At 45.4% G+C, this 26,082-nt stretch overlaps 1 protein-coding gene across 2 annotated transcripts in view; it reads right to left on the bottom strand.

Annotated features, from left to right (window-relative positions):
* Window positions 1-899: 899 nt before the first annotated feature.
* LRP4 (LDL receptor related protein 4) overlaps window positions 900-26,082 on the bottom strand; it is an 84,230-nt gene continuing 59,047 nt past the window's right edge. Inside the window, exons 9-38 of one of the 2 annotated variants that reach the window (XM_082059200.1) lie at window positions 25,550-25,675; window positions 24,994-25,128; window positions 24,725-24,850; window positions 23,452-23,682; window positions 23,002-23,158; window positions 22,422-22,639; window positions 21,176-21,352; window positions 20,491-20,613; window positions 19,568-19,776; window positions 18,860-18,941; window positions 18,117-18,222; window positions 16,947-17,148; window positions 16,430-16,619; window positions 16,047-16,178; window positions 15,251-15,391; window positions 14,002-14,088; window positions 13,625-13,796; window positions 13,379-13,541; window positions 12,915-13,140; window positions 11,266-11,569; window positions 10,720-10,938; window positions 10,286-10,420; window positions 9,975-10,083; window positions 9,503-9,647; window positions 8,870-8,983; window positions 8,441-8,564; window positions 7,318-7,385; window positions 6,625-6,712; window positions 5,962-6,103; window positions 900-4,227 (exon numbers count right to left, since the gene is read on the bottom strand). In XM_082059200.1, the coding sequence (XP_081915326.1) occupies window positions 3,892-4,227; window positions 5,962-6,103; window positions 6,625-6,712; window positions 7,318-7,385; window positions 8,441-8,564; window positions 8,870-8,983; window positions 9,503-9,647; window positions 9,975-10,083; window positions 10,286-10,420; window positions 10,720-10,938; window positions 11,266-11,569; window positions 12,915-13,140; window positions 13,379-13,541; window positions 13,625-13,796; window positions 14,002-14,088; window positions 15,251-15,391; window positions 16,047-16,178; window positions 16,430-16,619; window positions 16,947-17,148; window positions 18,117-18,222; window positions 18,860-18,941; window positions 19,568-19,776; window positions 20,491-20,613; window positions 21,176-21,352; window positions 22,422-22,639; window positions 23,002-23,158; window positions 23,452-23,682; window positions 24,725-24,850; window positions 24,994-25,128; window positions 25,550-25,675 (4,787 nt within the window). In that variant the 3' untranslated portion in view covers window positions 900-3,891. Of the gene's footprint in view, window positions 4,228-5,961; window positions 6,104-6,624; window positions 6,713-7,317; window positions 7,386-8,440; window positions 8,565-8,869; window positions 8,984-9,502; window positions 9,648-9,974; window positions 10,084-10,285; window positions 10,421-10,719; window positions 10,939-11,265; window positions 11,570-12,914; window positions 13,141-13,378; window positions 13,542-13,624; window positions 13,797-14,001; window positions 14,089-15,250; window positions 15,392-16,046; window positions 16,179-16,429; window positions 16,620-16,946; window positions 17,149-18,116; window positions 18,223-18,859; window positions 18,942-19,567; window positions 19,777-20,490; window positions 20,617-21,175; window positions 21,353-22,421; window positions 22,640-23,001; window positions 23,159-23,451; window positions 23,683-24,724; window positions 24,851-24,993; window positions 25,129-25,549; window positions 25,676-26,082 lie in introns of both variants that reach the window. The other variant, XM_082059199.1, reaches the window with a different exon arrangement.

Below are 26,082 nucleotides of genomic sequence, written 5' to 3' on the forward strand. Positions count from 1 at the left end.
TTCTCTTCTTTAATATCTTTACTCTGAGTTTGCAAAGCAGTAACTGTGTGTTGTGGCAGCTGTGTGTTATCCCTCCAGTTTCTTCACTTCAGCTGAAGTGAAGGAAAAATTCTTAGGGGTAATCACAATAGATGACAAGTGTGCCATCAACACAGCTGCAATTAATCTTACAGTGCCACCTCTGCCCATAACACTGCAGCAGCATTGCCTTTTTTTTTTTTTTTTTTTAACTAAAGTGCAATGATTGTAGTTTTGTGTGACCTCAGGGAAGCCACTTTTGCACTACGCTTCAGTGGTGACATGAGCAGGAATAAAGCTGGTTTAAAGGGTTTTGGTAATTGTTTCATCATAAGGAGACAGAATGAGGCAAGAGATTAGCACTAGTACTGCAGTGTCAGTTATTACTGAATATTTCATTCACTATTTGGTCTTTCACACCATTTAAACTCTTATAAAAATGCAACAGAATCTTGAACAAAATCCCTTACAGACAGAACAACAGCTCTTCTTCAGAGCTTTATTTACTACTGGGCAGAGGCTGGAGACCAGTACCGTCCTAATACTTACCAAAAGACAAACATCCTTTTCTGCAGTTGTCATGTTAAAATGATAACAAAATGGAAAAGAAGCAAGGTGGGGGCAGGGTGAGAGGTATTATGTGTGTGCAGGAATTTGCACAAGTGTGTGAGTGTGGATATCTGGGCCTTGATTCAAAGCTGTAGTGGTAGAAGAAGTGTGTGTTGCAATCAGATTATCAAAAGAACCCAGACCTATTCCTACCTTCTTGCTCCTCTCAAATGAAGCAAAGTTGAGGTTCTGTGCAAACGAGTTTGGAACTCCTCTTTCAAAGGAGAGTCCAAATAACGTGTATGATTCACAAACAAAAGCCAGGCAGAGTGGTTAAGAAAAGCTAAATTTATATTAAATTATCATAAACCCCTAAAATACTGAACACAGTGGTTAAATAACTCCAGAAAGTCCAATGTCTCCAGTGAGTAACATTAAAACCATTACACAGGAACACACAGAAATCACTGACGTTAGCTCAGGACAGACAGGAGAGAGGTTTGCTTTTTACATAGTAAATCAGTGCGCAAGAGATCATCCTCCAGTGGCCCTTCTACATTCTTAACATCCTAAGTGCAACAAGGGTCTTTTCTTCCCCAAAATGGGGAACCGAGATGCACTCCCCAGGCAGCATCTCACTGGAGCTGTCTCTAGGAAAAAGAAACTAATTTCTGCCCACCTCACTAGTAGAGGAGAGGCCATAGGAAATTTTATTGCTCCTCTTTGCCATAATCATTTGAGGAACGAAGCAGAGAGCAGTTATGGATGGTTGTTAGGCTGGAATGTGCAGGGTCTCTCCTAAGAAGCTGCAGAGAATATTTCTTGAAGTGGAGATCACAAGCACCATGAGTTGTTGTAAAGACTGACTGGGTTTTCTTTTCCATTCTGCACTTGCAACTCAGACAGCAATTATTTTGCGAGGCTGACTGAACCTCAAGTGACATATCCAGGCAGATGTTTTCCTTCATCTCTATCGCACCTCAGGATGCTGGTGCACACTCACGTAGGCTATTGGGGAAGGCCCTCCTCTCCAAACCCAAAGAAACCCTGCTCTCCTAGAAGTCAGAGCCTTCCTCCCCTTATCCACTTACTCACTCCCAGCTCTGATGCCCCAGCCCTCACACATGGTTTCTGTTCCAATCTATTCTTCTGCCTACACTTCAGCCCTCTGGTGTTGCCCCTGCATGAGGCAGCTTAGACAGGCAAGGTCTGCCTCAGTGATACACACTCCCTTCTCAGTTCTGTCGAGTCCACACCTCAATCCAGAAGTGCATCTGCCCAAAAAAACACAATGCTTCCCAGGCTGGAGTCAAATAAATAATTAAATAAAAATTTAATTTAAAAAAAAATCCTTTTGTGAGTAGGGAAGAGTCCCACATAAACACAGGGAAATGTCCAAGCCTTAGCTCCAGTTCATTTTCCACAGGAATATATACCAGTCAGCCCAATGGTGCAGTTACAGAGTTTCAAGCCACCTAGCCAGGTCAATGCTGCGACCTTCCCCTCTCTGCAAAGCTACCTCTGCTGTAAAACATACAGCCAACCCACTGGAAACTATTGTGTTTTTCAGGGGTAGCAGGACTGTTAGTACATGAACAAAGTTAGAGCAGAGCAGGATGGATTTTCCTTTTTTTTTTTTTTCTTTTTAACCAGCTGGAAAAATATTACACAGGAGATGCATCCTCCCCACACCCCCAGCATATGCTTTGCTCTCTTTATACCACAGGTGGGAATGTACTTGACCTCCTCCCAGGAGATAAAGAGGTTACAGAATTTGCCATGAGGGATTCTTCACTGGAAAGTTCTGCTTCCGAGTATGTGGCTTAGCACTTAATATTTTACTATGATAGTAACCATATGACTTGAGGTGTCAATGTAAATCTCATTTTTGAAGCAGCATCAAGAGATATTTTATCTTTTTTCCCTCTGAAACAAGAGATGACAAGAGAAGTCAAGAGAATATGAAAAGGTGGCAATAGCCTGTGGGAGCATGCAAGCTCTGGCTCCAGATGCTGCTGGGGTGTAAATGCAAGGGTAGGATTACATCCCCCCCAGAGGGCAAAGGCCTTGGAGACCAGAGAACAACCGAGGCTCTTGCAGCTGATGGGAAAAAATGACTTGGCAAGGAGAGCTATTTAGTGGTAATGGAAGAGCTCAAAGTGCAATTCTATTTGATAAACAACTCTCTTAAAATGGCCCTTACAGCTCCCTCATTATTGTCTCCTATCCTAGGTCAAATGCGCTCAGCCTGATAATAAAGAAGTTCCTAACTGTCAGCACTGAGCACTCTCCTGGGAAATACGTGACCTAGGAATTCTCACTTTTCCCTCATTACAGTAATCAAAGGTCCTAAAGGCCAAGAGAATTAGGGCCTTGCAGAATTTGGACTGCTGGGAACTTAGAAAATTTTCTTTTTTATTTTATGTCAGTTATGCAACGACAAGTGTAGAATTTGGGTCTTGATGAGATCCATTTCCTCCCATTATCTCTGTAGAGCTAAGAGCTATACCAATCTCCTCTTTCCTCATGTACAGCACTTGGACTCCAGTACCCACAGGGAGCAGCTCTGAAAGGGCCATTTGCTGACTCTCGTTTTTCCAGAGCAGAAACATGTTTTAACAGGAAAGGGGAGAACAGGAGCAGTGTCCACTGCCAGCAACAGACACAGCGCTCCAATCTGAGCATTCCTTACAGTTTTTACTAGCAGATGGGAAAGCAAGCAGTGATGCTCTCATGAAACGAGTCACGGCAACTGTGGTTACTCACTTTGTGCCTTTAAAAGGTGACCTGATGCTGTGCCAGGGTCCCCTTGAGCCCCAAAGTATACCCCATCTATTCCAAGACCTCTCTCAAGCCAGAGATCACTCAACACAAAGCCTCAAAGAGTGCTGCTAGTGCTGGCATGACTAGGGGAACTTCTGTGACCAGGAGATAGTGATGAGGCAGCTCTGCTCTCTTCATGGGCATCGATCATGACCTGGATGGCACAGGACTTGGTGGTTGCCAGATAACACAGAATCTGAACCAGATTCAGGCCAGAGGAGTCACTGCAAAAGTTAATGTGGCAGCTTCCAGGAAAAGGGAACATATAAATAAACCACAGACAGTGAAAATGAGCCAAAAGGGTTCCAACCCACCCATCTTCCCTCTCCAACCACAACAGCACAGCTGCCCAGGCTCCTTGCTAAAAGGCAAACACAGTCTCTGGGCCCCTCGCAAGAGAGGCTGGTCTCTGTGCCCTTCCTTGCCTAGCAGGCAGAGTCTTGTCTTTTGTGCAGAGCAGAGGCGAGGGAGGGTACGAGCATTTCCAAAGTCACGCATACTTTAGACCTCGCTCTCCGTGGAGGGCTTGCGTTGGTGTTTCCAGCCTGTGTCTGGGAGTGAGCCACGCCGTTCAGGAGTGGCTGCTGCTGTGTTAACACTGCTGCATTCAGACTGTTCTTCCTGTAGCAGCTGCTCAGTTTCGGTGTCGTCCAGTGAACCAGAGCTAGCCTGGATAGAAACCGTATCTGTCTTCATGCAGACGTGGTCCCGGAGGATCCCTCCTCGGGAGCTCCGAATCTGCTTAAGGTCATCCCACTCGGAATCATCACTGGATAAAAGGCATATCCCCTCCACAATCTTGATCTTCTCCTTGGTGTAGCTGTGGTCAGGACCAGCCTATGAAGCAGACAGATGAATGAAAAACATAATACATCTATGGAGAAATATGGCAAAGAGCAAAGCAGAGCTGAAATGTAGACAGTGAAGCAGACAAAAGGCTGGACCTCCATGGAAATGGCCACTGGCTTTGACTGTCACAATGGCAGAACCCATTCTAAGTTTCCCTTCAATTCTTTACCACCCGAGATAAATCTTCCCTGCAAGAGCTATCATTACAAACTCTAAGAGCCTTCAAATCATGGAAAGGGAATGAGGATGAGCTGGCTCTTTTACTTCAACTATATGTATTCCCTGACAGTAGGGAATAAGAATGACACTGAGTCTAAGAAGGAAGGGGGGAAAAAAGAAAGGGAGGGGGGAAGCAGGAACAGCCAGCAGACTTCATGGTAAAAGAAGGCAGGGAATCGATTCTAGGTCTGCAGTATCTTTACATCTGAGTCATTCTAGATTGATCTCTCAGGAAAGCACAGCTGGAATACCACTGTTGAGTCCAAGTCTCCCAGTGCCACAGGGGAAGGAGATTATAGGGAAACAGTGGGAATGATCAGAGGCTAAAGGGACCACACTGAGATTAAAGCAGTGAATTCTGTCCAACTTGGATCACTGACAACATTAGAACATGTGATCTATCCCTGATGAGAAAGTGGAGGGGGTGGGGAAATATACATCTGGGTATATCTAAGAGCAGCAGAATTAAGGGAAAGTGGAAAGTATTTAGATTCTCAGATAAATAATCCTGGCTTATCCTTAGTAGACGAGGCTAAAATGGCAGGGAAGTTTGGGAAATCTATTAGAGAGTACCTTTGGAAGACAAAGCCTGGGAAAGCTCTCCTCTGTGTAACTCTTGCTGTGATCCCTGCTAGATGAACTAAGTGACCTAACAGATTATCTTTTTCAAATCTCACATACAGAGTATGAGTAGCCAAAGCATCTGCCATGGAGAACTACCTATACTTTCTTGACATACAGCAGAGCTGGTTTAAGGACATAAAAGCAGGGGAAAAAAAAAAAGAACAGTTAGTATGGGACAGTGCTTGAGCCACACAACAGAGCTTGAGTGAGGGAGGCAGGATCAAACACATACATAGAGTAGTGATACCTGATGTGAGGATGTGGACGGAAATCAGAAGAGGGAAGATGAGAAGCTATCTGAGTGATAAGAAAGCTTCTGAGGAGAAAACAGAGGAGAAACTAAGTGCTGCAAGATACCATATTAAACCCTCTCCATCCTGTGGCACACAGGGCAGACCTCTACAGGGCCTTTAAAATGCTCCATTTAATAAGGGCTCTGGTTCTCTCCCTGTCCCACCCCTTCCAGGCAGTGCCCAGCCAGAAGCCGCATCGTTGTTACGGAACCCCTTCCGGCTGCCTGGTTCCCCAGTGACTGTCCAATGCCGTCTTGGTGCAACAGTCACTAACTGGGACTGTGTCCAGGGAAGACAACCCCCTTTGACTCCTGTACTTCAAGGTCCAGCACCCAGTACAAATAAAATACAAGACACAGTGTGAGTGAGGGAGAAGTCGAGAGCTAAAGACAGATCTAATTCGCTACAGCTCACTGAGGAAGAAGTGCTGCTGGTTGATTTCCGTAAGAGTCTGAGCAATTCACTGAAGCTGCCCTCCTGTCCTAGAGGTAAATGCTGACAAGTTGCAACATTTTCACATACTAAGGCCTGTAATACTCAACAGCAGCTTGAGCTGGGCTCCCATGCCCTTAGTAGCAGCTCTTACCTCTTTCTTATAGCACAACTGGTTGTACATGGTTGGTTTGGGAATTGCTTCAATCTTCACCTCCTGGGTAGACGTTCGATATGAGGGATTACTGTAGGTCAGGTTCCCCAAGCCAGGGTCTGTGAACTTGGACTTATTATGCCTAGAGGGAAACAGCTGTCAGAAAAGACGTAGATCCCTGCTACCAGGATAGAAATTTCTTGAGTGCTCAGCAAGTGGAAATCTCCAACAATCTTCACTGTCCCTCAGAGAAGGAGAATGCTGACTTCACCTGGCTCTTCGGCTACCAGTGCATTCACCATCTACCAGTACAGCAAGGTACTGCCATGTCAGCACAGAAGCTATACTGGCAGTAACTGGTGAAGCTTTCTGGCAGAAAGCATGTGAGCTCACACATATACCGAGATATGAATTATCTCACATCCCTGTCCACAATTCATAAGCTCTCTGCAGGAAATTCAGCCAATAAGGCTTGAAATAATAGTTGCACTTCAAAGGCACAAGACTCAAACCTTGCAAATAAAATCATCAAACACTGCTTCTAATTGAGAACAAAGGAATTGTAAATGATGACAAAGAAAGATGAAGTGCTTTCAGGAACTTTCTTCTCTTACAACCCTAGATTTTACTATTGGCCAGGAGAGGGTGAAAAGGATCACTTACCTATATACAACTAAAGCAGCAATAAGCAGCAAAATAAACAAGATGCTGAGAAGACCTCCAATAATGTAGCTGACATGCAGTCCTTCTCCTGAAAGTGAAGAGCAAGGGTAATTTATGCACTCTCCTTAACTTCCACTGGGTAATACTGACCTCACTGTAACACCTAATACGCCATACAGAAGTATGTAAAATAAAATGTCAGCACACCAAGGTTTAGCAGAGGGTTTTGTTTGGCTTCATATGAAACCAAAAATATGACATATGTAACCCTTTTTCCCACCCAGGCCCCAGAAAACTGAGGAGCATTAGGGTCTTAGCAATGGGGTTAGATGAGTTAGACCCCCTTTCTGACAGGTTCTTCCCGCAATGGGTAGCAATTACCCTAGTCAACCATCCTCAGGACAAAGGGGATGGTGAAGAAGAGTATCATTAATCTAATAAATGAGGTATGGAATGAAAGAAAACAGAACTATTCTTCAGACCAAAGTGTCATTTGGAGAAGTCCCCATATAGGCTAAATGAACACGTATGACTAATGTTCATCCTTAGACACTCTGCTCTGCTCAGACAGCATTTGAGTAATTCAAGTCTGAGATTCAGAAGTTTGAGTTTCATACACTATAGACTGGAAATGCCCTGGACATATCTGGAGCAACAACCCTGGAGGAGAAGAGTTAAAGAAAAGGAACTCACCCATGGTTGCTAACACTGCCTCATTGGCATGGGTACACAAGCCTCGCCTAGCATCTTTGTCCGAGCAGCTGAATGACAGGACAGTTAGTTACTCAAAGTAGTATCAACAGTGTCAAAGGTATCAAAAGACAGGATGGGACAGGCTAGCACTGATATCCCTTCCATTTCCAGTTCAACAACAGTAGCCTTGCCTTATCTTCAATATCCTTCTGTATCCAGAGGAGCGCAGATCATATACATATATATAGGGGAGTGTGAGTGTATATAATATATATAAAGTATAGGTCTGCAACATCTTTATATCTGATGCATTCTAGATTCACCTCTTGGGTACACAGGTGCATACATATATCTAGCTATCAGAACACAAATTTCAGCATCAGTGCTGAAGAAGGAAATCAGAACATCCTAGAATGAGCAAACATCTTCCCGTCCAACACATCATACTCAACAAAGTGAAAGTTTTGCCTTGTAAATAACCCAGCCATATATTTAAGAACATATGGGGTTTTGTTGTTGTTGTTGTGTGGTTGGTTTGGTTTTGTTGTTGTTGTGTTTTGTTTGTTTTCATTGTTGTTTTTGCTGGGTAGCAGAAATAGCAGGCTGCAGGGAATTAGCACAAAAAAGTCTCTTAACTACTTGCACTGTAACTTAAATGTTTGAGCTGCAAAGGTTCTGTTCTACACCAAACAAGCTCTCTATTTGTAGCCAGGGCAGAGCCACTTCTGCAGATGTCTGAGTCACGTCTGAGATATCTCAGTGAATTAAAGCAACACACTCTCCTCTCCTCCTCTCAGAAATAAGTTCTCAAAATTAGGACTTCAGAAATCAATCAAATTAATGATATGGTCTCAGGAGGGTTTTAACACTTCAGCACAGTCAGCCTATACACACTTTTTAATAGGACAGAAAGATGGCTGCTGAGCTGGCGAGAGATGCAGTGTTCTGCATTCTTTGTCAAAATGGTTTTCCCCATTATGTACATGAATTCTGGAGCTGGAATTGCCTCTTTTGGCTAGGAAGAGGCACACTTGGATGATGACAACCAGATGGGGCCTACATGTTGCACCTTGCACAAGCTGGGACTTTCACATCCCAATTCCAAGAGAACATGAGCACTTACTTTCCTTGCACTGCTTCCAGGGATGTGAGAGGTTTGGTTGTTGAGGTTCCTACTCTGCCAGGTGGTGTCTGACTTCTCTCACTTGCACTGGTGGGTTCAGGATGAGGGGGCACCACACCAGGAACTAGAGCAACAGAGAAAAACAAGTAGGACCCCAAATTTGTGGGACAGATAACAAGTCTGATAAGCTATAGAGAGTTTCCAAAATGGCCTATATGAGCAGCTTTCCCATCTCAAACCCAGTCTGTCAGCAAATAAGACAGAGGAAGGCTCTGTTGCTCACAACTGCCTTACTTCCAGTATATGACTCTGCATAAGTTTTTATACACTGAAGAGCTTCAGATGCTCCGGTTGTCCCAGCCATTGCATAACCAGTGGCAGTGGCTCACTTATGGAAGCTACTACCCTAGTGACACTCAGTAAACTCACTAGTAGAACAGGGCCGCCCATCTGGTTCATCCGGACATGCGCAGACAAAGTCAGAAGCCCTGGCAAAGCAGAGGTGAGTGCAGCCTCCATTGTTCACTCCACAAGCATTAGTACCTGGAAGGAACAAGCAAGTTGATAGAGATGTTGTAGATAACCAGGTAGGAGCTCAGAGCAACAACTTTTCTTCCAGCTCAGCCAGAGACACTTCCTAGAACTCCAGCACATGCCCTTCATCTAACTGCTAAGAAAGTGATGACAATAGCCAGACACTGGTAGGATTAGAGCAATCTTGAAAGGAAGGCACTGGAAATCATTAGACAGGAGGCTAGTCAACACAGCTCAACAGATTTAAAAAAAAAAAAAAAAAAAGCTCACATTCTTCTGATTTAACACAATGTCAAATGAACACCACAGGGAGTGATGTTTGCTACTCAAAGCTGTAACAGAACACCATTAAGATCTACTTAACTGAATCATCACAGGCAGACAAGGAATGTGCCAAGGGAAGGTACATTAACAAACTGAGTACAAGAAAGGGTGCCAATCTTGCTTGACATCTACAGTAGCACAGTGGTTCCAGAGTGCTTTTTGTCTCCAATTAGCATTTGCCTGAATCAAGGTCCTCCTATTTACCTGTCTGTCTCTGAGGCGAAACCACAATGATATCCATCAGTCCCTCAACGTTGGCCAGGACTGTCTCTTTGTTCCGTCCAGAGTATTTGTCCACTCTCTGGATAGATTTGGTTTGCCAGTCAGTCCAGTATATCCATCTATCCTGCTGCTCAAGGACCCAGCAAAGAAAAAGCACAGCCATTAGCATGTTTAGCCATGTAGACGCAGGATAACCATAAACCACATCCCCAGTGGCAGAAGGCCCCAAACAAAGGCCTTTTCAACCCCCTCCCCTCTTGTCATGAAGCAGATTACTGTCTACACCCCACGGGAGTTCAGACAAACTTTCTTCACTAGCTCCACAGAAGAGTTAAGTACTATCCCCTCAGCCATCTTTGTTTCCCCAGACTATAAGATTTCCCTGTCCCCAGGCTGCACTGTCCAACTCATCAGCATGTCAAGGAGAATGATGGCAGCAAGAAAATCATCTTACCTGCGTCAGAGCAAAGGGATGTGACACCTGGCTGACCAACACTTGCCGCAGCTTCCCATTGAGATCACAACTCTCTATGCGATCAAGATGTGCATCCACCCAGTAAATTCTGGAGGAACAGGGAAAGATGTGAGATTCCATCTATACAATCCCTCTTTCCTTTCTAATAATTTGCTAGCCAAGATGGATCAGAGAGAAAAAAAAAACACCACCAAACCCCACAACCCTACTCCAATAAACCAAGCTAAGAAGGCATAAAAAATAATTACATCCCTTAACCCTAGGCAAGTATAAGAAAATCTTTCACTGACCTCCTGGTGTCATAATCCAAAGTCAATCCATTTGGCCATCCTAGGTCAGTGTTAATCAGGATTTTACGTTCAGAGCCATCCAAGTTTGCCCGTTCAATTTTAGCAATGTGACCCCAATCTGTCCAGAAGAGGTATCTGAAGAGATAAAAGGCAAGTGTAAGAAGAAAAGGATGTTTTGTTTAGCTTTAGTTATGAATTTAACTGCCAGATTCTTCAAGTTCAAAAAAGATCATGTAGTCTGCAGCTTGCTTCTCCCAGCTATCTGCCCAACCTTCAAATCCACTGTCTGCCTGATTATGGTTGTCCTTCAGAGTCAGCCCCTTGCTTGTACCTGCAGACTCACACGGCACATCTCTTCTTCCTCCCACAAACCTCCTCTTCCAATCTGCCTCTGCACAGCCCTTCTCCCAGCCCCACCAATACCCCGTACTTACCCCTTCTTGGGAAAGACAGCAATGGCTCGAGGCTCATCCAGGCTGTTGTTGATCAGCACTTTCCTGCAGCTTCCATCCAGTCTAGCTACTTCTATGGTATTGCGTCCTGTGTCTGTCCAGTAGAGGTTCCTGGCAACCCAGTCTACTGCGAGGCCATCTGTGGTCTTCAGACCCTGACCAATGACAGTTTCCATGTTGCTGCCATTCAGATCAGACCGCCTGGATGGAAATCAATGACAAACGGCAGTGAGGGACAGGTAGCTTCCAGAAAGCCTTCACACCTCCATGTGTGATCCCTGTCAACCACCATAATGCTACCTCCCTAATACCTTTTTCTCTACACTCTCCAGCAGGCTAAACAAACTGTCAGCATTTAGTTCAGCAATACACATGATGCTGTGTACCAAAGATAAGGTGTAAGTAGCAGTGTATTGCCAGCATCTCAGTCTCCCCAACTTAGTGGCACACTCCCCAGCTCACCACGGCACAACCAGCACAAGTAGCTGGATTACCTGGACCCTGGCCAAGCAGATGACTGGCACCCACCTGATGACATCAAGAAATACATCTGTGTAGTAAATCTTGCCATCCACACTATCATAGTCCAGAGAAATGACGTTGTTCAGCTCAGGGACAGGTATGTGCACATCTGTGTGGTCACTGGTGTCCAATGAGATACGACGGATGGAAGCACGGCTAGAGAAGAGTAGGTAGGTTTCTGGAGAAGAGTCACATGTCTGCTCGTCTCTCTTCAGCTGGATGCCAGTGGGGCAGGCACAGGAAAAGCCAGTGGGGTGAGGCAAGCAAAGGTGGGAGCAGCCACCATTACGAAATCCACATTTATTGAAGCCTTTAGAAATAGAGAAACCATCGATGAAGGATCAGTGTGGTCTCAACAGAACAAAGCTTTATTTTAAAGGCTACACACATGCACAACTTGCTAGCAGCTGAGTTCATCCTCACCATCTCAGCCCTGCTGGGAATCTACAGCCTTTCATACAGAGACTGCCTCCCTGCCACCCAAGATTTGTAGTGGGTGCATGGTTGGGCATGGAGAACAGCAAGGCACAGAAGAAGGGGGATCGTTAAGAGCAAAATCTTGACCTGCATTCCTTGCTTATCATAATTTTCCCATAGAAAAAGGAACAGCCAAATGCTGATAGATACACACAACTGCAGTTTAGCTTTATAATTGTTGCAAATGGTAATGCTGACAGAAAGATCCAACCCTGTGGGGAAGCAGCGTGACAATGCACCAGAGGCCAGGCTTACAAAGAAGCTTCTGTTTCAACTTAGCTGCACACAGTGGCAAGTAAACAAAAGCATCAGAGAAGCCTGCTGAAAGTGCCTGACATATTAGGGTCATAATTTTTTTTTTTAATAATTGTAAAAAAAACCCCCTACAACCTACACAAAAACACAACAAAAAAAAATCCCAAAAAACGCAACCCCAGACAGCTACAGTTTTGGTTAGCTTTAAGTTATATTGTGAAGTTGTACTGTCAACACTGATGTTATGCTGTTAGTAGCCACAGAAGAAGCAGCACAGAGTTTTCTGCAGAAGTATGTACTGGGGAAATTCCACCAAAATACAGCACGGCACAACAAACTCCCGCTGAAGAGCAAGGAGGCAAGATGGGGTAGTATAGCATCCACAAAGAATAACGTAAGGAATCTGACTCTGGCACAGAATTGTTGAAGAGCATGATATATTAAAAACAACTAAAGAAGCAGAGATTTTGTAGAGGAAGTGGCAGACAGGAAGACGAGGCCTGCAATGATTGGTGAAAAAAGTAACTAGAACTTCAAATAAAGTTCCAGCAACTAGCTTAAGAGGAATTAGTGCCAATGCCAGTAGACTCTGGTGGAGCCTAATTGGGCATGACTCATTCAGTCCTCCTAAGAAAGTGGCTCTGTTGTGTATGAGAATGAGGTTGTCAGTGCAATCCAGTAAAGGAAATGGAATGAAGGGGATCAAAATGCAGTAACAGACAAACACCAGACCTACGGAGCTGGGTAAATAGGGAGAAGTGCAAAAACAGCTAAACAAGAAGGAAGAAGAAAAGAAAACATAATTTTTGAGAAGTTCCTCTATCACTCATGCAGTCCACCAAAGGACTCTTTTCAATGACAGGTCTGAAGGGCCCCTCATCACCACAGACATCCCCTGATTTGCGAACAGCCTAGCAACTCACCCAGGGGCCGTGTCCTATCAACAGCCTGAATGTCCATGAGGCCAGGTAGGTTTGTCCTCACCAAGATGACATTGGCACCAGTGTCCTTGTCAGCCCTGTGAATGCTGCGAGTTTGCCAGTCAGTCCAGTAGATGTAGGAGTCCAGCAAAGTGAGGCCATAAGGATGTTGCACTGGAGATAGCAGGGTGTGGCGGTTAGCACCATTGAGATCTGCAGCCTCAATCCGCTAAAGAAAGAAGTAAACATCAGCCCCATACTCAAAACACTGATTCTCTCGCTAGCAATTACTATATCAAGTGGGAAACAGAGTCTAAGCAAGTGACATTATTCAAGTCCACTCTCCCCATAGCCCACACTCTAATAGAAGCTTATGTTCCCCTTGCTCTTTTGAGCTCAAGAGCTTCAAAACAGCCTCAGGCTACCAAAGACCCAATGACAAACAATGCTGAAGGACAGAATCAGACCTCAGTGTGTGCATCAGCCCAGAGCAGCTGGGACCCAGCCTTATCCACTGCCAGTCCATTAGGCCAGCCCAGGTTGTTGCTGATCAACACCACACGTCCAGAGCCATCCATCCCAGCGCGCTCCAGCTTCGCATTCTCACCCCAGTCTGTCCAGTACATATACCTGAGGAAATACCAGCAAATATTATGGAAACAGAGGTCAGAAGTCCTGTTCTAACTCCTAGATAGCCTCTTGACAACACTAACCCCATCTCGTGGTACAAAGCTATTGCCCGAGGGCTGTCCAGGTTCTGCCAGACCAAGACTTTCCTCATGGAGCCATCAAGGTTGCCCACTTCAATCCGGTTTGTTCCTGTATCTGTCCAATATATCTTTCTGCCAATAGCATCCACAGCCAGCCCATCTGTAGTCAACAGACCTGAGAAAACAGAAAGGTGTATTGGTCACTGCTCATCCTCCTAGCTTAGTCAGGAACTTCCCATATTCCCCTTTACACCTCAACAGGCAGTTACTCTAGGCTTCGCTTGCCCTTCTGCCAAAAACTTATTCTCCCAGGGTATCAGAGAATCTCTCTTCTCATGCTGCATGAAGGTGAGAGGCTCACAAGCCAAAATCTCTCTTACCTGTAGTGATGATGTCCTCAAATTGTGAGCCATCAAGGGCAGCCCGGCTAATTTTCCGCAGTGTGCTGTCTGACCAGTAAACCTTTCCTGGGTGGTAGAAGAAAGAGAAACTTAAAAAAAAGCCCATACCAAAGCCTGAAAGGGCCATGAAAATGATTGGAGAGATGGAACATCTCTCCTGTGAGGAAAGGCTGAGAGAGTTGGGGTTGTTCAGCCTGGAGAAGAGAAGGCTCCGGGGAGACCCTCTTGCAGCTTTTCAGTACTTAAAAGGGGCGTGTAAGAAAGATGGGGACAGACTTTTTTAGTAGGGACCGTTGTGATACAACAAGGAGTAATGGTTTTAAAGTAAAAGAGGGGAGATTCAGGCTAGACAGGAGGAAGAAATTTTTTACAATGAGGGTGTTGAAACACTGGCACAGGTTGCCCAGAGTAGATGGAAACATTCAAGGACAAGCTGGACAGGGCTCTGAGCAACCTGATCTAGTTGAAGATTCCCTGCTCATTACAGGGGGGTTGGACTAGATGACCTTTGAAAGTCCCTTTCAACCAGACTATTCTACAATTTTCTGAACCAAACAGTGAAATCCTTAAAAAACAGATCCAGGTCTCTGACTACCAGCTACTCCATTCAAAACAGATCTGACTGCACAGGACTAAGAGCAGCACAGGACTATTAAGCTAGAGTTATAAATCAGTACAAATTATCTCATTCCAGTCCTCCCCAAAATATGCAGGAGCACTGGCACTCTGACCTTTACTCAAGGACAAAGAATACATAACATATTACCAGCTAGTAGTTATAGAGTCCCATATTTGATTTCTCAAAACATGCCAGAGGACAGCAATCAGATAATCTACCTTACTGTACAACAGTGAGTTTACAGCCAACATAGCACCAGATGTTTAGTATACACAAACAGCCAGAGTGTCAGTTCTACTGCTGTAAAAGGCTTCAGCACCAGGAGGAAAGCTTTCTTAAATCAGAAATGCATGGGAACCTCTATCAATATAGCAGGCAAGTTTCTCCTGACTGGAAAGGAATATTTGCAGCACATACTAAAACCAACTAACCAATCAACAACAAAAAAACATCACACACATACCAAAAAACCAAAAACCCACAAACACCAAACCACCACTACCCAAATTCACAACCTCTAGTAAGATCTGGATCTTTACTCAGACATTTTCATATGAAGTCACTTGTTGCCTTTCGAACAGACAGTCGGATACAGTAAAAAGTTAAGACCTTCGCGAGGATCCACTCCAATTGCAATGGTGTTCTTCATGGTGACATTTACGGAGACAACAACATCTGCAAAGTAGGGAATATCCAGAGAGACCATTCGGATGTCAGTCCTTCTGGCGAAGATCAGAAAGCTCGTCATTCCTGCAGAGGGTTGAAAATGGAAAGATATTAGGGAGAAACAAGTTCAGTCAGCAGCAGGTATAATTTATTGAACATCCTGGAGGTTACATTCACTTCAGTGGGGAAGTCTCAGACAGATCTTACGGGGAGTCTGGGTACAAAAGCTTTACTGAATGTTATTGAAAGCTTTTTTACATCCAAGTTGAAAAGGAGTGCACTCATAGAAGAGTTACTTCTGCTAATATGTGTGGGAAATGGGAACTAGGAGTCAGTTTTTTCCTGCTAAGGAGAAAAAGTGGATGTATCATGGACTGAAGCTGAGTGCCTTCCACAATCTGCACAAAGGGTCCATGGGAGAAGTCTGTACAGGCCTATTAAACAATATAGCACCTTGTCGTTAAAAACTAATCCACCTCAACATTAGGGCAAAAGTATGGGGAAAAATGTGACATCTGGTTTAGTTGACCAATATAATTTCAAGAAAAATTTCTTCTGCATCAGTCCAGTTATCAGTAAGCTTCTTCATAGTAATTCCCACTCAAACTGAAGGTAGAGGCATGAAATTTTTTTTCAAGGGGTAAAGCAGATAAAAGTGAATTTTGTTCTCTAACAAGACAGGAACAAAATGTTGCTGTGATACAAAACTGCAATGCGAATCCTAACAGAGAGGACTCACCAGGGGAGCAGGTCTTGCCATCAGATTGCAGGTTGATCCCAGTAGGACAGGTACAGCTGTAACCTTTTGGAAGAGGTGCCAAAAGGCACAGGTGACTGCAGCCTCCATTGTTAACTTCACACACTGTATGTACTATAGGAAAGAGGATGAGAAATCCATAAGCCAGTAGCACAGGCACAAAAAAGGGATGCATCAGCTACAGAAATGCATTCTAGAATGCCCTTAAATACCAAGCTGAGAGTTATTCTCATGCTCTCATATTCCACCCAGAGACTTAACGCATGGAGGGCTGACAGATGGTCAGCTCCTTGCAGGAGAGCTGTGCCACATACCAAAACCTGAGCAAGCTCTCAGCTCAGCATGGCTTGGGGCGACCTCTGTACCTGGTGGCCTGTGCCGGTGGAAAACATGAATATCCATAAGATTCTCCAGATTGTCCTGCAGCGTTTCCCGAGCCTGCCCAGTCCTTCTATCTGCGCTCTGGATGCTTTTGGCCTGCCAGTCTGTCCAGTAGATTCTCTCGCCATAAAGAGTAAGTCCAAAGGGGTGAGGCAGATTGCTCCCAATCAGCACCTGGTCAGATTACCCCCAGCCCCCCGAAAAAACATTACTAAGAAGTCACTAAGGGGAAGAGGCTTCCCTTGCCCCCTCTCAACACCATATTGTACAGTCACAGCAAAAAGAGAGAGATATGGCAACCTCAGCCCTCAAAAGGAGGTTCCCTCACACACAGTTTGCAATGGAAAGGGAGCTCTTCTCTCCCAGTGAATGCAGCTCAGCATGTCTTGATTTGGACATTTCACTTTCAACTGGAAAGAGAGGCAGAGGCCATCAGCACTCTGTGCTCTAGGATTTACACCTCAGGCTCCCAGACTCCCCCCTCAAAGACGGCTTCCTTACCTTCCTGTTGCTTCCATCCAGACTGGCATACTCGATGGTCTTCATGCCTGCATCTGCCCAGTACAAGCGCTGTGACTCATAGTCAATGGCCAAGCCGTTTGGCCATGTCAGGTTGGAGGAAATGATCACCAAGCGGTTTGAGGCATCCATACCAGCACGCTCAATTTTTGGGCTGGCTCCCCAGTCGGTCCAGTACATGAACCTGAACACAAGCCCAGACACAAGTGAATGCCTACTCTCCTTCACTGCCACTATGGCCAGGCTGTATTACAAACAAGAGAGCCTGGTGCCTTCAGGCCCTAGCATAAAGCATCATTAGGCTAATATTGTACTTGTATCCAGCCTTAGCTTCTTGTAATGTACCTAAGATCACACTCAAATTTATATAACTTCTACTGCTCAAGTGCTGGTCTAATTACAACATGGAGGAAAATGTTCAAGCTAATAGTTCCAGGTCTAAAGATTAACCAATTATTTACCAGTCTCCACCACTGGCCCTTTATACTCTTGCTGCATTGGTCTTCCAGTAACTAACTCAAGGAAAGAACAGCACACTTTTATTCAAGACCTTCAGTGCTTCTAAAGCAATGCCTGGCAAACTTCCTCCTATCCACCCTATCCCCAGCTCCACAAGGTCTTATGATTCAGAAGCAAAATCTGTGACTGAAAGCATTTCTTTCAGTTATTCTACTCAGGTTTGCTTTCTATGGCATAGTTGATCCCTCAATAATTTGACACAGTTCTTCGAAGCCAAGAGGCCACTAAAGTTACAGCTTGCTTGAGATTAGCAGTAATTCACCTGAGGAGATCCTTCTGATTGAACTCTGGTTGATAAGCAGAGAGCTTGAATACAGATTCAATAGGTGTGAAATAGAAAAGATCTAGATGGCCTCATTCTCAATATTTTTGTACCACATCTTTAGTTATTATGTCTCAAGGATAAACAAATGAAACCAACAGCCAGCTCCTGTACGCTACACAGCACAGCAGACAATCACCGCTGCTTATCTTGCCCCACTAGCATCCGAAATCTGGTCTCTAATTTCAGTCTTTGGTAGAATGTAGAACAATGGCACTGGAGAGAAAGTCAATTGCCAAAAATCAAAGACCTTTAGACATACAAGAGTTGCCATGTCACCCCAGAAAGAAAAAAAAAAAAAAGTCTCTCACCCTCCAACTGGGTCCACCACGATATCTCTAGGTCGGTCTAAGTTCTCCCAGATTAAAACAGTTCTCATGGTTCCATCTGTGTTGGAGACCTCTATCCGATCTGTTCCTACAAAAGTCAAGAGAGAACAAGAAAGAGGTCAGCGACCACTGGAACCACAAGAACCAAGGCATAAAACATCCCTACAACAATGCAGTCTTTCCCTCCGTCCATCTCTGTTCATAGCTGGAAGACAGGTAAGAAACATGGCTCAAAGTGTCACCTCTCTCAGGTCAGCTCTGTGGCCATCACTGGTGATGAGTCCTGTAGGAATGTAAATGAGCCCCTTCATAAGCCCCCGAAGTATCTACATGGGCATGAGAGAACAGCTAAAGAAGAATGACTTGACATCTCTCTGAACTACGACTCTCCAGCAGGGAACATCTTCCAAATACTATCTGCTGCACCCTGCCATGCACTGTTGGGGGATATGTAAACACACAAACACACACAATCACAAGCTCTGCAGCAAGACAACTGTCGGGCTTGACTTCTATAAACCTTTCTACAGAATTAGTACTAGGAATATTGCAAAGAGAAGTACACTAAGGATTTCACCTCAGCTCCTACTTAGAAGCACACAAGATGAAACTTTGCTAGACAAACCCAGACAAATTTGTAATGAGACAGAATGAATCAGCTGTTTTTCAGCATTCATGACTAATAAGGAAGACAAAAACCTAGGTAAAGCAGAGGATCCCAGTACCTGCATCAGTCCAGTATAGTTTGTTGGTGACCCAGTCAATTGCCAGTCCAGCTGGACTTTCCAGGCTGGTATCCACCACAACCTACATAGAAAGAAAAGGAAAAAATCCTTAGTAAGATTAGACCTTAGAGAGAAAGCACTTGCCTAATGCACTACCCATTCACGACTGTTAACTTTCAAGAGGCAAAAGCCCAAGCAGAACAATGCCATGTGAGAGAGAGCATTAAGGATGTAGAAGTTGAAATAAATCTTACGTTTTGAGAAATATCTATTTGTCATATCTGTTCAAACTGCAGCTCCAAACTTTGAACTCAGTTCCCTTCATTTATGGCAACATTAGCCTAAGGGCAGGTGCAAAAAGCATTCACATGGAGCATGGCTCTTGTTGCAAATGTGGTACATAACAGAGGATTTAATACTTCTTCCTTTCAGATTTTAGGGCTACAACAAAGGAACTGACCACAACTCACAAGTCAACATGCTTTGTGTCTCAATTCAAGGTTTTCCATACAAGCGGGAATATACAACAAACGTGTATGAAGTGTTCAGTGATCTCAGGGCTCCTCAGAGCCAGAACTAGGCAAGCTAATGAACAATAAATCCAGCATGAACTGCAGGCCCTTAAAGCCAGTGTACCCCGGGGGCTTAAAATCTGATGCTCAAGGAGTTTCTTGACTAGATGACCTCCACATGTAGTTAACACCGTACCTCCTGGCTTGATCCATCCCATTTTGCTCGGCTGATTGAGTCAGTGCTAACATCTGTCCAGTAGACATAGTCGTCCTTTGAGTCCCAGTCCAGAGCCACAGCACTGCGAACGTCAGCAAGGGGGATGACATCATCTGACAGGTCATCTGTGTCAAAGCTGATCCGACGGATGTCCATCCTTCGGGCAAAAAGCAGGAACTTGTCAAGACCTGATCAAAGGTCGAAAGGTCTTCTTTTAATTTCTCTAAGTTCAACAACACAGTGATAGACACAGACAATTCCCTGCTATATCCAACCTTAACCACTTACATCATCTCTCCCTGGCAGGTCATAGCCCAGGACTTTATTGCTAGCAAAATATCACTGGGGAGGTGGAAGCTGAGCCGGGCAGGGGAAAACAGAGTAGTAGAGACCTGTCTCCCAGAGGTAACCTATGCTGAGGGACCAAAGTCAACCATATTCTTCAAAGAATGGCACAGATCTCCCTCCAAAGTAAATAGCTATGCTGTCTATTGAGAATCTAGGAGATGGCCTAATTCTCCCACATGGTTGCAAACCAAGAGAAACTGTGGCAATCAAGAGCACTGAATTTTTTGTTCATTACTGACGCAGCTCCTATGGGAGCTTTGGGGAAACAATGAGCTGTGCAGGTAGCATGGCACAAACAGCAGCCCTGAAATAAGGACCCAAGGATGGAGCTTTGCTGCATCCCCACCCATCAAGCCTAGTGAGGGCAATGGGAATGCAGACCTGCAAAATGCATCAAACACATGAAGCTTCCTCTGGCAGGGCCCTTGATACTACCAACTCAGTCTATCCAGCTGTATCTCCTTGGAAGCAACTGCTGCTCCTTACTGCCACTGCCAACCCTCTGCCACCCACTGAACATCTGAGCATGCAGGCTGTGGTCCCACCTCACTTACTCTGGGCGCAGGAATGGCTGCTGGTCTTGCGGAAGCCCGTGGGGCAGGCGCAGGTGTAATCCTTGCTGCTCGGCAGGCAGAGGTGAGTACAGCCCCCATTGTTGGTCCCACAACGGTTTCTCCCTGCTCAAGTAGCCAAAGATAAAAACAACCACACATAAAGCAAAGAGCAGAGAAAAGAGGGAAAACACCATTTGAGGTGTCAAGACCCACATGGATAAGATAACTTGTTTACCCAGAGGTTAATAAGGAAACTTAGAAACTAAAGCACTAACTCCATTTGCAGGGCTCAATTTTAAAATAAAATATTTAACTCAATCCACTTCTAGAGCAGATTACAGCAACTGAAGAGGAGTAAGGGACGTGTCAATCATTACTAGTGCCCACTTATGACTTTTTTTGCCTCCCAAAACAGGTCTTGCATAAACAGGCCACAAGTATTTCTTACTGACAAGCCTCCTCTCCCACGTGTCAGCAGGGGGAGCTGTGGTAACACCTAACACCAGGTTACCGGGTCTGAGGGACCTCAACTAAACTGCCGGATGGACCAATTTCCACAGCAGCTCTGGAAGGAGGCAGTGGATGTGTCGCTAGGCTGGGTTCAGGCTTGCCATCCCCCGGCTTTATAGGGTGGGTGGCAGCAGGTGGAGCAGCTGAAATGGGTCTCTACCCTCTCTGCAGTTACCTGCTGGCTGGCGCTGAGGATGCAGCGTGTGGATGTCCATAGGAAAGTGGAGCTTGTTGCGGATGATCTCCTGGTTCTTGCCTGTGAATTTGTTGGCGCTGTTGATGCTCTTGGTGTGCCAGTCTGTCCAGTATAAACTGTCCTCAAATACGGTGATAGCAAATGGGTGTGGGAGGCCTGTAATAGACATTTAATCCAGGGATATAATCGGATCCAACAGGACTCCAGGTTCCAGTATAGGTTGGGAAATTACATATTAGAGAGCGGTGTAGGGGAAAGGGACCTGGGGGTCCTGGTGGACAACAGGATGACCATGAGCCAGCACTGTGCCCTTGTGGCCAGGAAGGCAAATGGCATCCTGGGGTGTATTAGAAGGGGGGTGGTTAGTAGATCGAGAGAGGTCCTCCTTCCCCTCTACTCCGCCCTGGTGAGACCCCATCTGGAATATTGTGTCCAGTTCTGGGCCCCTCAGTTCCAGAAAGACAGGGAACTGCTGGAGAGAGTCCAGCGTAGGGCAACGAAGATGATTAAGGGAGTGGAGCACCTCCCTTATGAAGAAAGGCTGAGGGAGCTGGGTCTCTTTAGTTTGGAGAAGAGGAGACTGAGGGGTGACCTTATTAATGTTTATAAATATATAAAGGGTGAGTGCCACAAGGATGGAGCCAGGCTCTTCTCGGTGGCAAACAATGATAGGACAAGGGGTAATGGGATCAAGCTGGAACACAAGAGGTTCCACTTAAATTTGAGAAAAAACTTCTTCTCAGTAAGGGTGACAGAGCACTGGAATGGGCTGCCCAGAGAGGTTGTGGAGTCTCCTTCTCTGGAGACATTCAAAACCCGCCTGGACATGTTCCTGTGCGACCTCACCTAGGCGTTCCTGCTCCAGCAGGGGGATTGGACTAGATGATCTTTCGAGGTCCCTTCCAATCCCAAACATACTGTGATACTGTGATACTGTGACTCAGGCTAGCAGGAGATAAGGGAAAGCTCTTTCACCACCCCTTGCACCTTGCCACAGGCAACCTACTCAAATCCAACTTACACTAACATAACAGACAATCTTCCTTCTTGTCCACCGAAGACTGAGTAGCAAACCCCACCCCCCTCAGCGGTGGCAGAATTCATCCCACAGTGAAAGGAGACAAGCATAGAAGCAGGAGCCAGTATCTCTGAAACTCAGAGGAGCACTATGCAACTGTCTTCTCTACTGCAGAGAGCACTGCCCATACATAGTCCTGTTACCTACCTTGGCTAATAACAGCCTTCCTGTTCTGCCCATCGAGGTCAGCCCTCTCAATGACATGATGTTTGGCATCCACCCAGTACATTCGATGTCCTGCATAGTCAATGGTCAGTCCATTGGGCCAGAAGAGGTGTGTATCCGCAATGATGCGCCGATTAGAGCCATCCATGTTGGAATACTCAATGCGGGGAGTGTTACCCCAGTCGGTCCAGTAGATAGTGCTGGAGGAGGCAGGGAGAGACAGGCTAGAAAACTCAGGTCCCACATACTGCACCCAGCATCGCTCCTTATCAGGGCAAAACAATATCAGTTCAGTGACCTTGAGCATGAGACTGGGTCACAGCCAAGGGAGAAGTATCAGCCAACAAGATAACACTCAGCACTTTCAGGCTGGTGAAACCTGAAGGGCCCAAAATAGGATTACGGCTCTGAAGGCCCCCAACATTGCCAGGTTCCCCAAACTGGCAGTACAAAATGAAGGCTTGAACTCACAGGTAGACTTTGTGAGCAATGATGGGGTTTTCACCGTTCACCTGGAAGCACTTGCATGGAGGGCTCACTGGGGTCCTAAGTTTTCACTCACCCCTCCATGGGATGTAGGGCAATTGCTCGAGGCTTCTCCAGGTTCTGCCACAAAAGCACTTTCCTGTGAGTGCCATCCAAGTTTGCTACTTCAATTCGAGACGTCCCAGAGTCTGTCCAGTATAATTTGTTGTGGATCCAGTCAATAGCAAGCCCACCTATCTCCAGGGGAGAATTAAGCACAGGATGAAACCAGGAGCAGGATCTGCTCAGAAAAATAGTTTCCTTTCCCTCAGAAGAGGCTCAATTCAGTCCTCCTGTATCTTTCCCCATCAGCCAAGATTAACTCCAGGCAGACATCAATCTCACACCCATTCTATCCAACCCATACCCTTGCTCAGGGAGATGCACTCCGCTTTGAATGCTGAGTACCCACTCTTCTACACCCACCCACCCCTATTCTCATACCAGGGTCAGTCCCCAGATTTTTGCCTTTTTTGTGGTGACGCACCTGGGCTCTCCAGCCCTGTGGAAACCACCTCTTCCACATTGCTACCATTCAGATTGGCCCTCATGATACGATCGAGAGTGACATCAGACCAAAACACCAGCTCCTTGCTGTGGTGGAAGTCAAGGGCAATGGCATTTTCCAGGTTGTTCAGGAGCAGCGTATACTCTGAGCGATGAGGCAACACTTGTCGGATATCTATTCGGTTGGCAAAGAGCAGCACTGGCTCTGGCCCTAAGAATATATAGGAAGACAGCATTAGAGTATTTCAATAGGGTCCCACCTACCATTCCCTTCACACCAAGTCCCAGAACATAGTTTTGCAGTACTGACAACAAGAAATAAACTCCCAAGTGCAAAACAGTTCAGAGAGCTGTTTCCACATCCTCAATACACAGTCCTAACTCAAAGATGAGCAGTTTTCAACCTTTTGGCAAGTGGTCACTCAGCAAGAAGTGATAATTCCAGGTCCCACATAAGCCTGCCTCACCTGAGCCTCTGAAACCATACTACTAGGCAGCCACTTGGCAGCTTAACCACAGTTTCCTTTTCTTATATCCATCTCCTAGCCAAACTAACACACATGGTCTACCACATCATCTACCACAGACAAGACACAGTTGAAAGCTGCCTCAGCAAAATATAAACTCAGCAGGTACTTCCAACACAGAGGTAAAAAAAAAAAAGGTAAACACTGTCAACATCCTCTATGGATTTAATTAGGGGAATTCCTAATTAAATCTTAATTCTTTAAATGGAATTTCTAATTCCTCAACTCCTACATCAGAGGAACTGAGGAATAAAGTTAAACAAGTGTATAGGTGTCCTTAAAAATCAGCACCTGCTCATATAGCAGCCACTCACAGCATTCAGGACTGGTGATCAGCATCAAGGGTCAAATCACAAGGAGGTGTGATAGAACCTCACTGACTGGAAAGGTTAAGACACTTCCTGAACAGAGGCTACGGCAGGAAGCTGTTGTTGTCCCAGAGTCTAGGTCACCAGGAATGACCAGGGACTAGGAAAAGAAGGCAAAGGCTGTTCTGCTGGCAGGGTAAAGAAACAATGAAGTATCTCTCCATGGTCAAATTCACACAAAATTTTCACAGGCATTCACCAACAACCGGGGTATATCTAATACAAATCCAGGTACTTCCTTTTGTTGGTTTGGTGAACATCATAGTTCTGCCAATGAAGCCTTAGCGACAAAATTATAAGAACTGGACCAACGCACACACATGCCCCCCTCACAGAATAAGGTTGAACTTCTCTTTACCTAGAGCTTTGCAGCTACGCTTGTCAGGTCGCAGCTCGTAGCCTTGCTCACACCAGCACTGGAAGCCTCCCTCACTGTTGGTACAGCCTTGGCTGCAGTATCCTTCCTCAGCACATTCATTCACATCTGCATGTAACAAAGGGAGAAAGTTACCATGAGATCATCAACAGCCTGCTTCTGCTTCCATGCCCTGATTTGCACCCTATCATAGCCATCAACTTCAGGCACATCAAAGCAGTAGGGAGGAGGTTACAGCTCCAAAAACCCACCTTGGCACGATCGGCCATCTTCCAGGAGCCTGTAACCTGTGTGGCAGGTGCACTGCACCATCCCTCGTACCATCTGGCACTTCTGAGCACAGCCACCATTGTTAACATTGCAGTTCTCCTCCCCTGTTCGTGGACCTGTGAAAGGAACACATAAAGATAACTGAGCTGAAACCGCAAGGCAGCTGCTTGTGTTCTCAGCTGTCAGGCAGCAGTTGCCCTTCAGAACAGGCTGAGCAAGAGGGGGAGGACACAGTTGGAACTCTCCCCTGCAGGCCATAACTAAAGGCGACAATGAAGCTCAGAATACTACGTTTTTAGGCTTCACTGTCTCTGCAGACAAACTTTGATACCTGAGATCATAATCTTCTCCCTATTATTCCTTGTCTGCAGTATGTAATTGGCAAAACCACCAAGGCCTTTTTCCTCAGTCTTCACTTCTCTCCCATTATCACAGCCCAGGCTTTCTTCCTTATACACATCCTTTAGCAACAACAGATAGACTCCCACACATCACAGTGCCTCCATTTATATTTAGGACTGAACCTGGACGACTTACGGCAGTTTTGATGCGGGCTCTCATCACTGCCATCTCCACAATCATTTGCTCCATTGCAGAGCTTCCTCTGACCAATACAACGCCCGTTCCCACACAGGAACTGGTCTGGGGCACACTGAGGGGTTCCTGCAATAGAAGAAGGGAAAAATAAACACACCACAGCTTACTGATGGGGCAACAGTCATGTTAAAGAAAAGGATATAGAACATTTTCTAAGATTTGTTACACACTTTATATATGAGCACAAATCCATGACTTCCTCTTTCCTTGAATTCAGCTCATCTTGCACATTTTACTGCTCCACATATCTTTGGAGGCTTGCAAACTCTCCTCCAGACTGAGTCCAATGTTGTTTTATTGGAAAGTTCAGCTATTTAGTTTATCTCAGAATGACTGGAAGGTCTTGGCTTAGTTCCCTTTGGTTCCAGATTCTACAACCCTACTCAGAATGTGCAAGAGCAGAGTCAGTTCCTCACTTTAATCATCTGATGTGTCACCACTGCTATGGATCTTAAACCTGCCTAGGAATGAGT

Source organism: Streptopelia decaocto, assembly GCF_964273445.1.
Source record: "Streptopelia decaocto genome assembly, chromosome: 7".
Taxonomy (NCBI): domain Eukaryota; kingdom Metazoa; phylum Chordata; class Aves; order Columbiformes; family Columbidae; genus Streptopelia; species Streptopelia decaocto.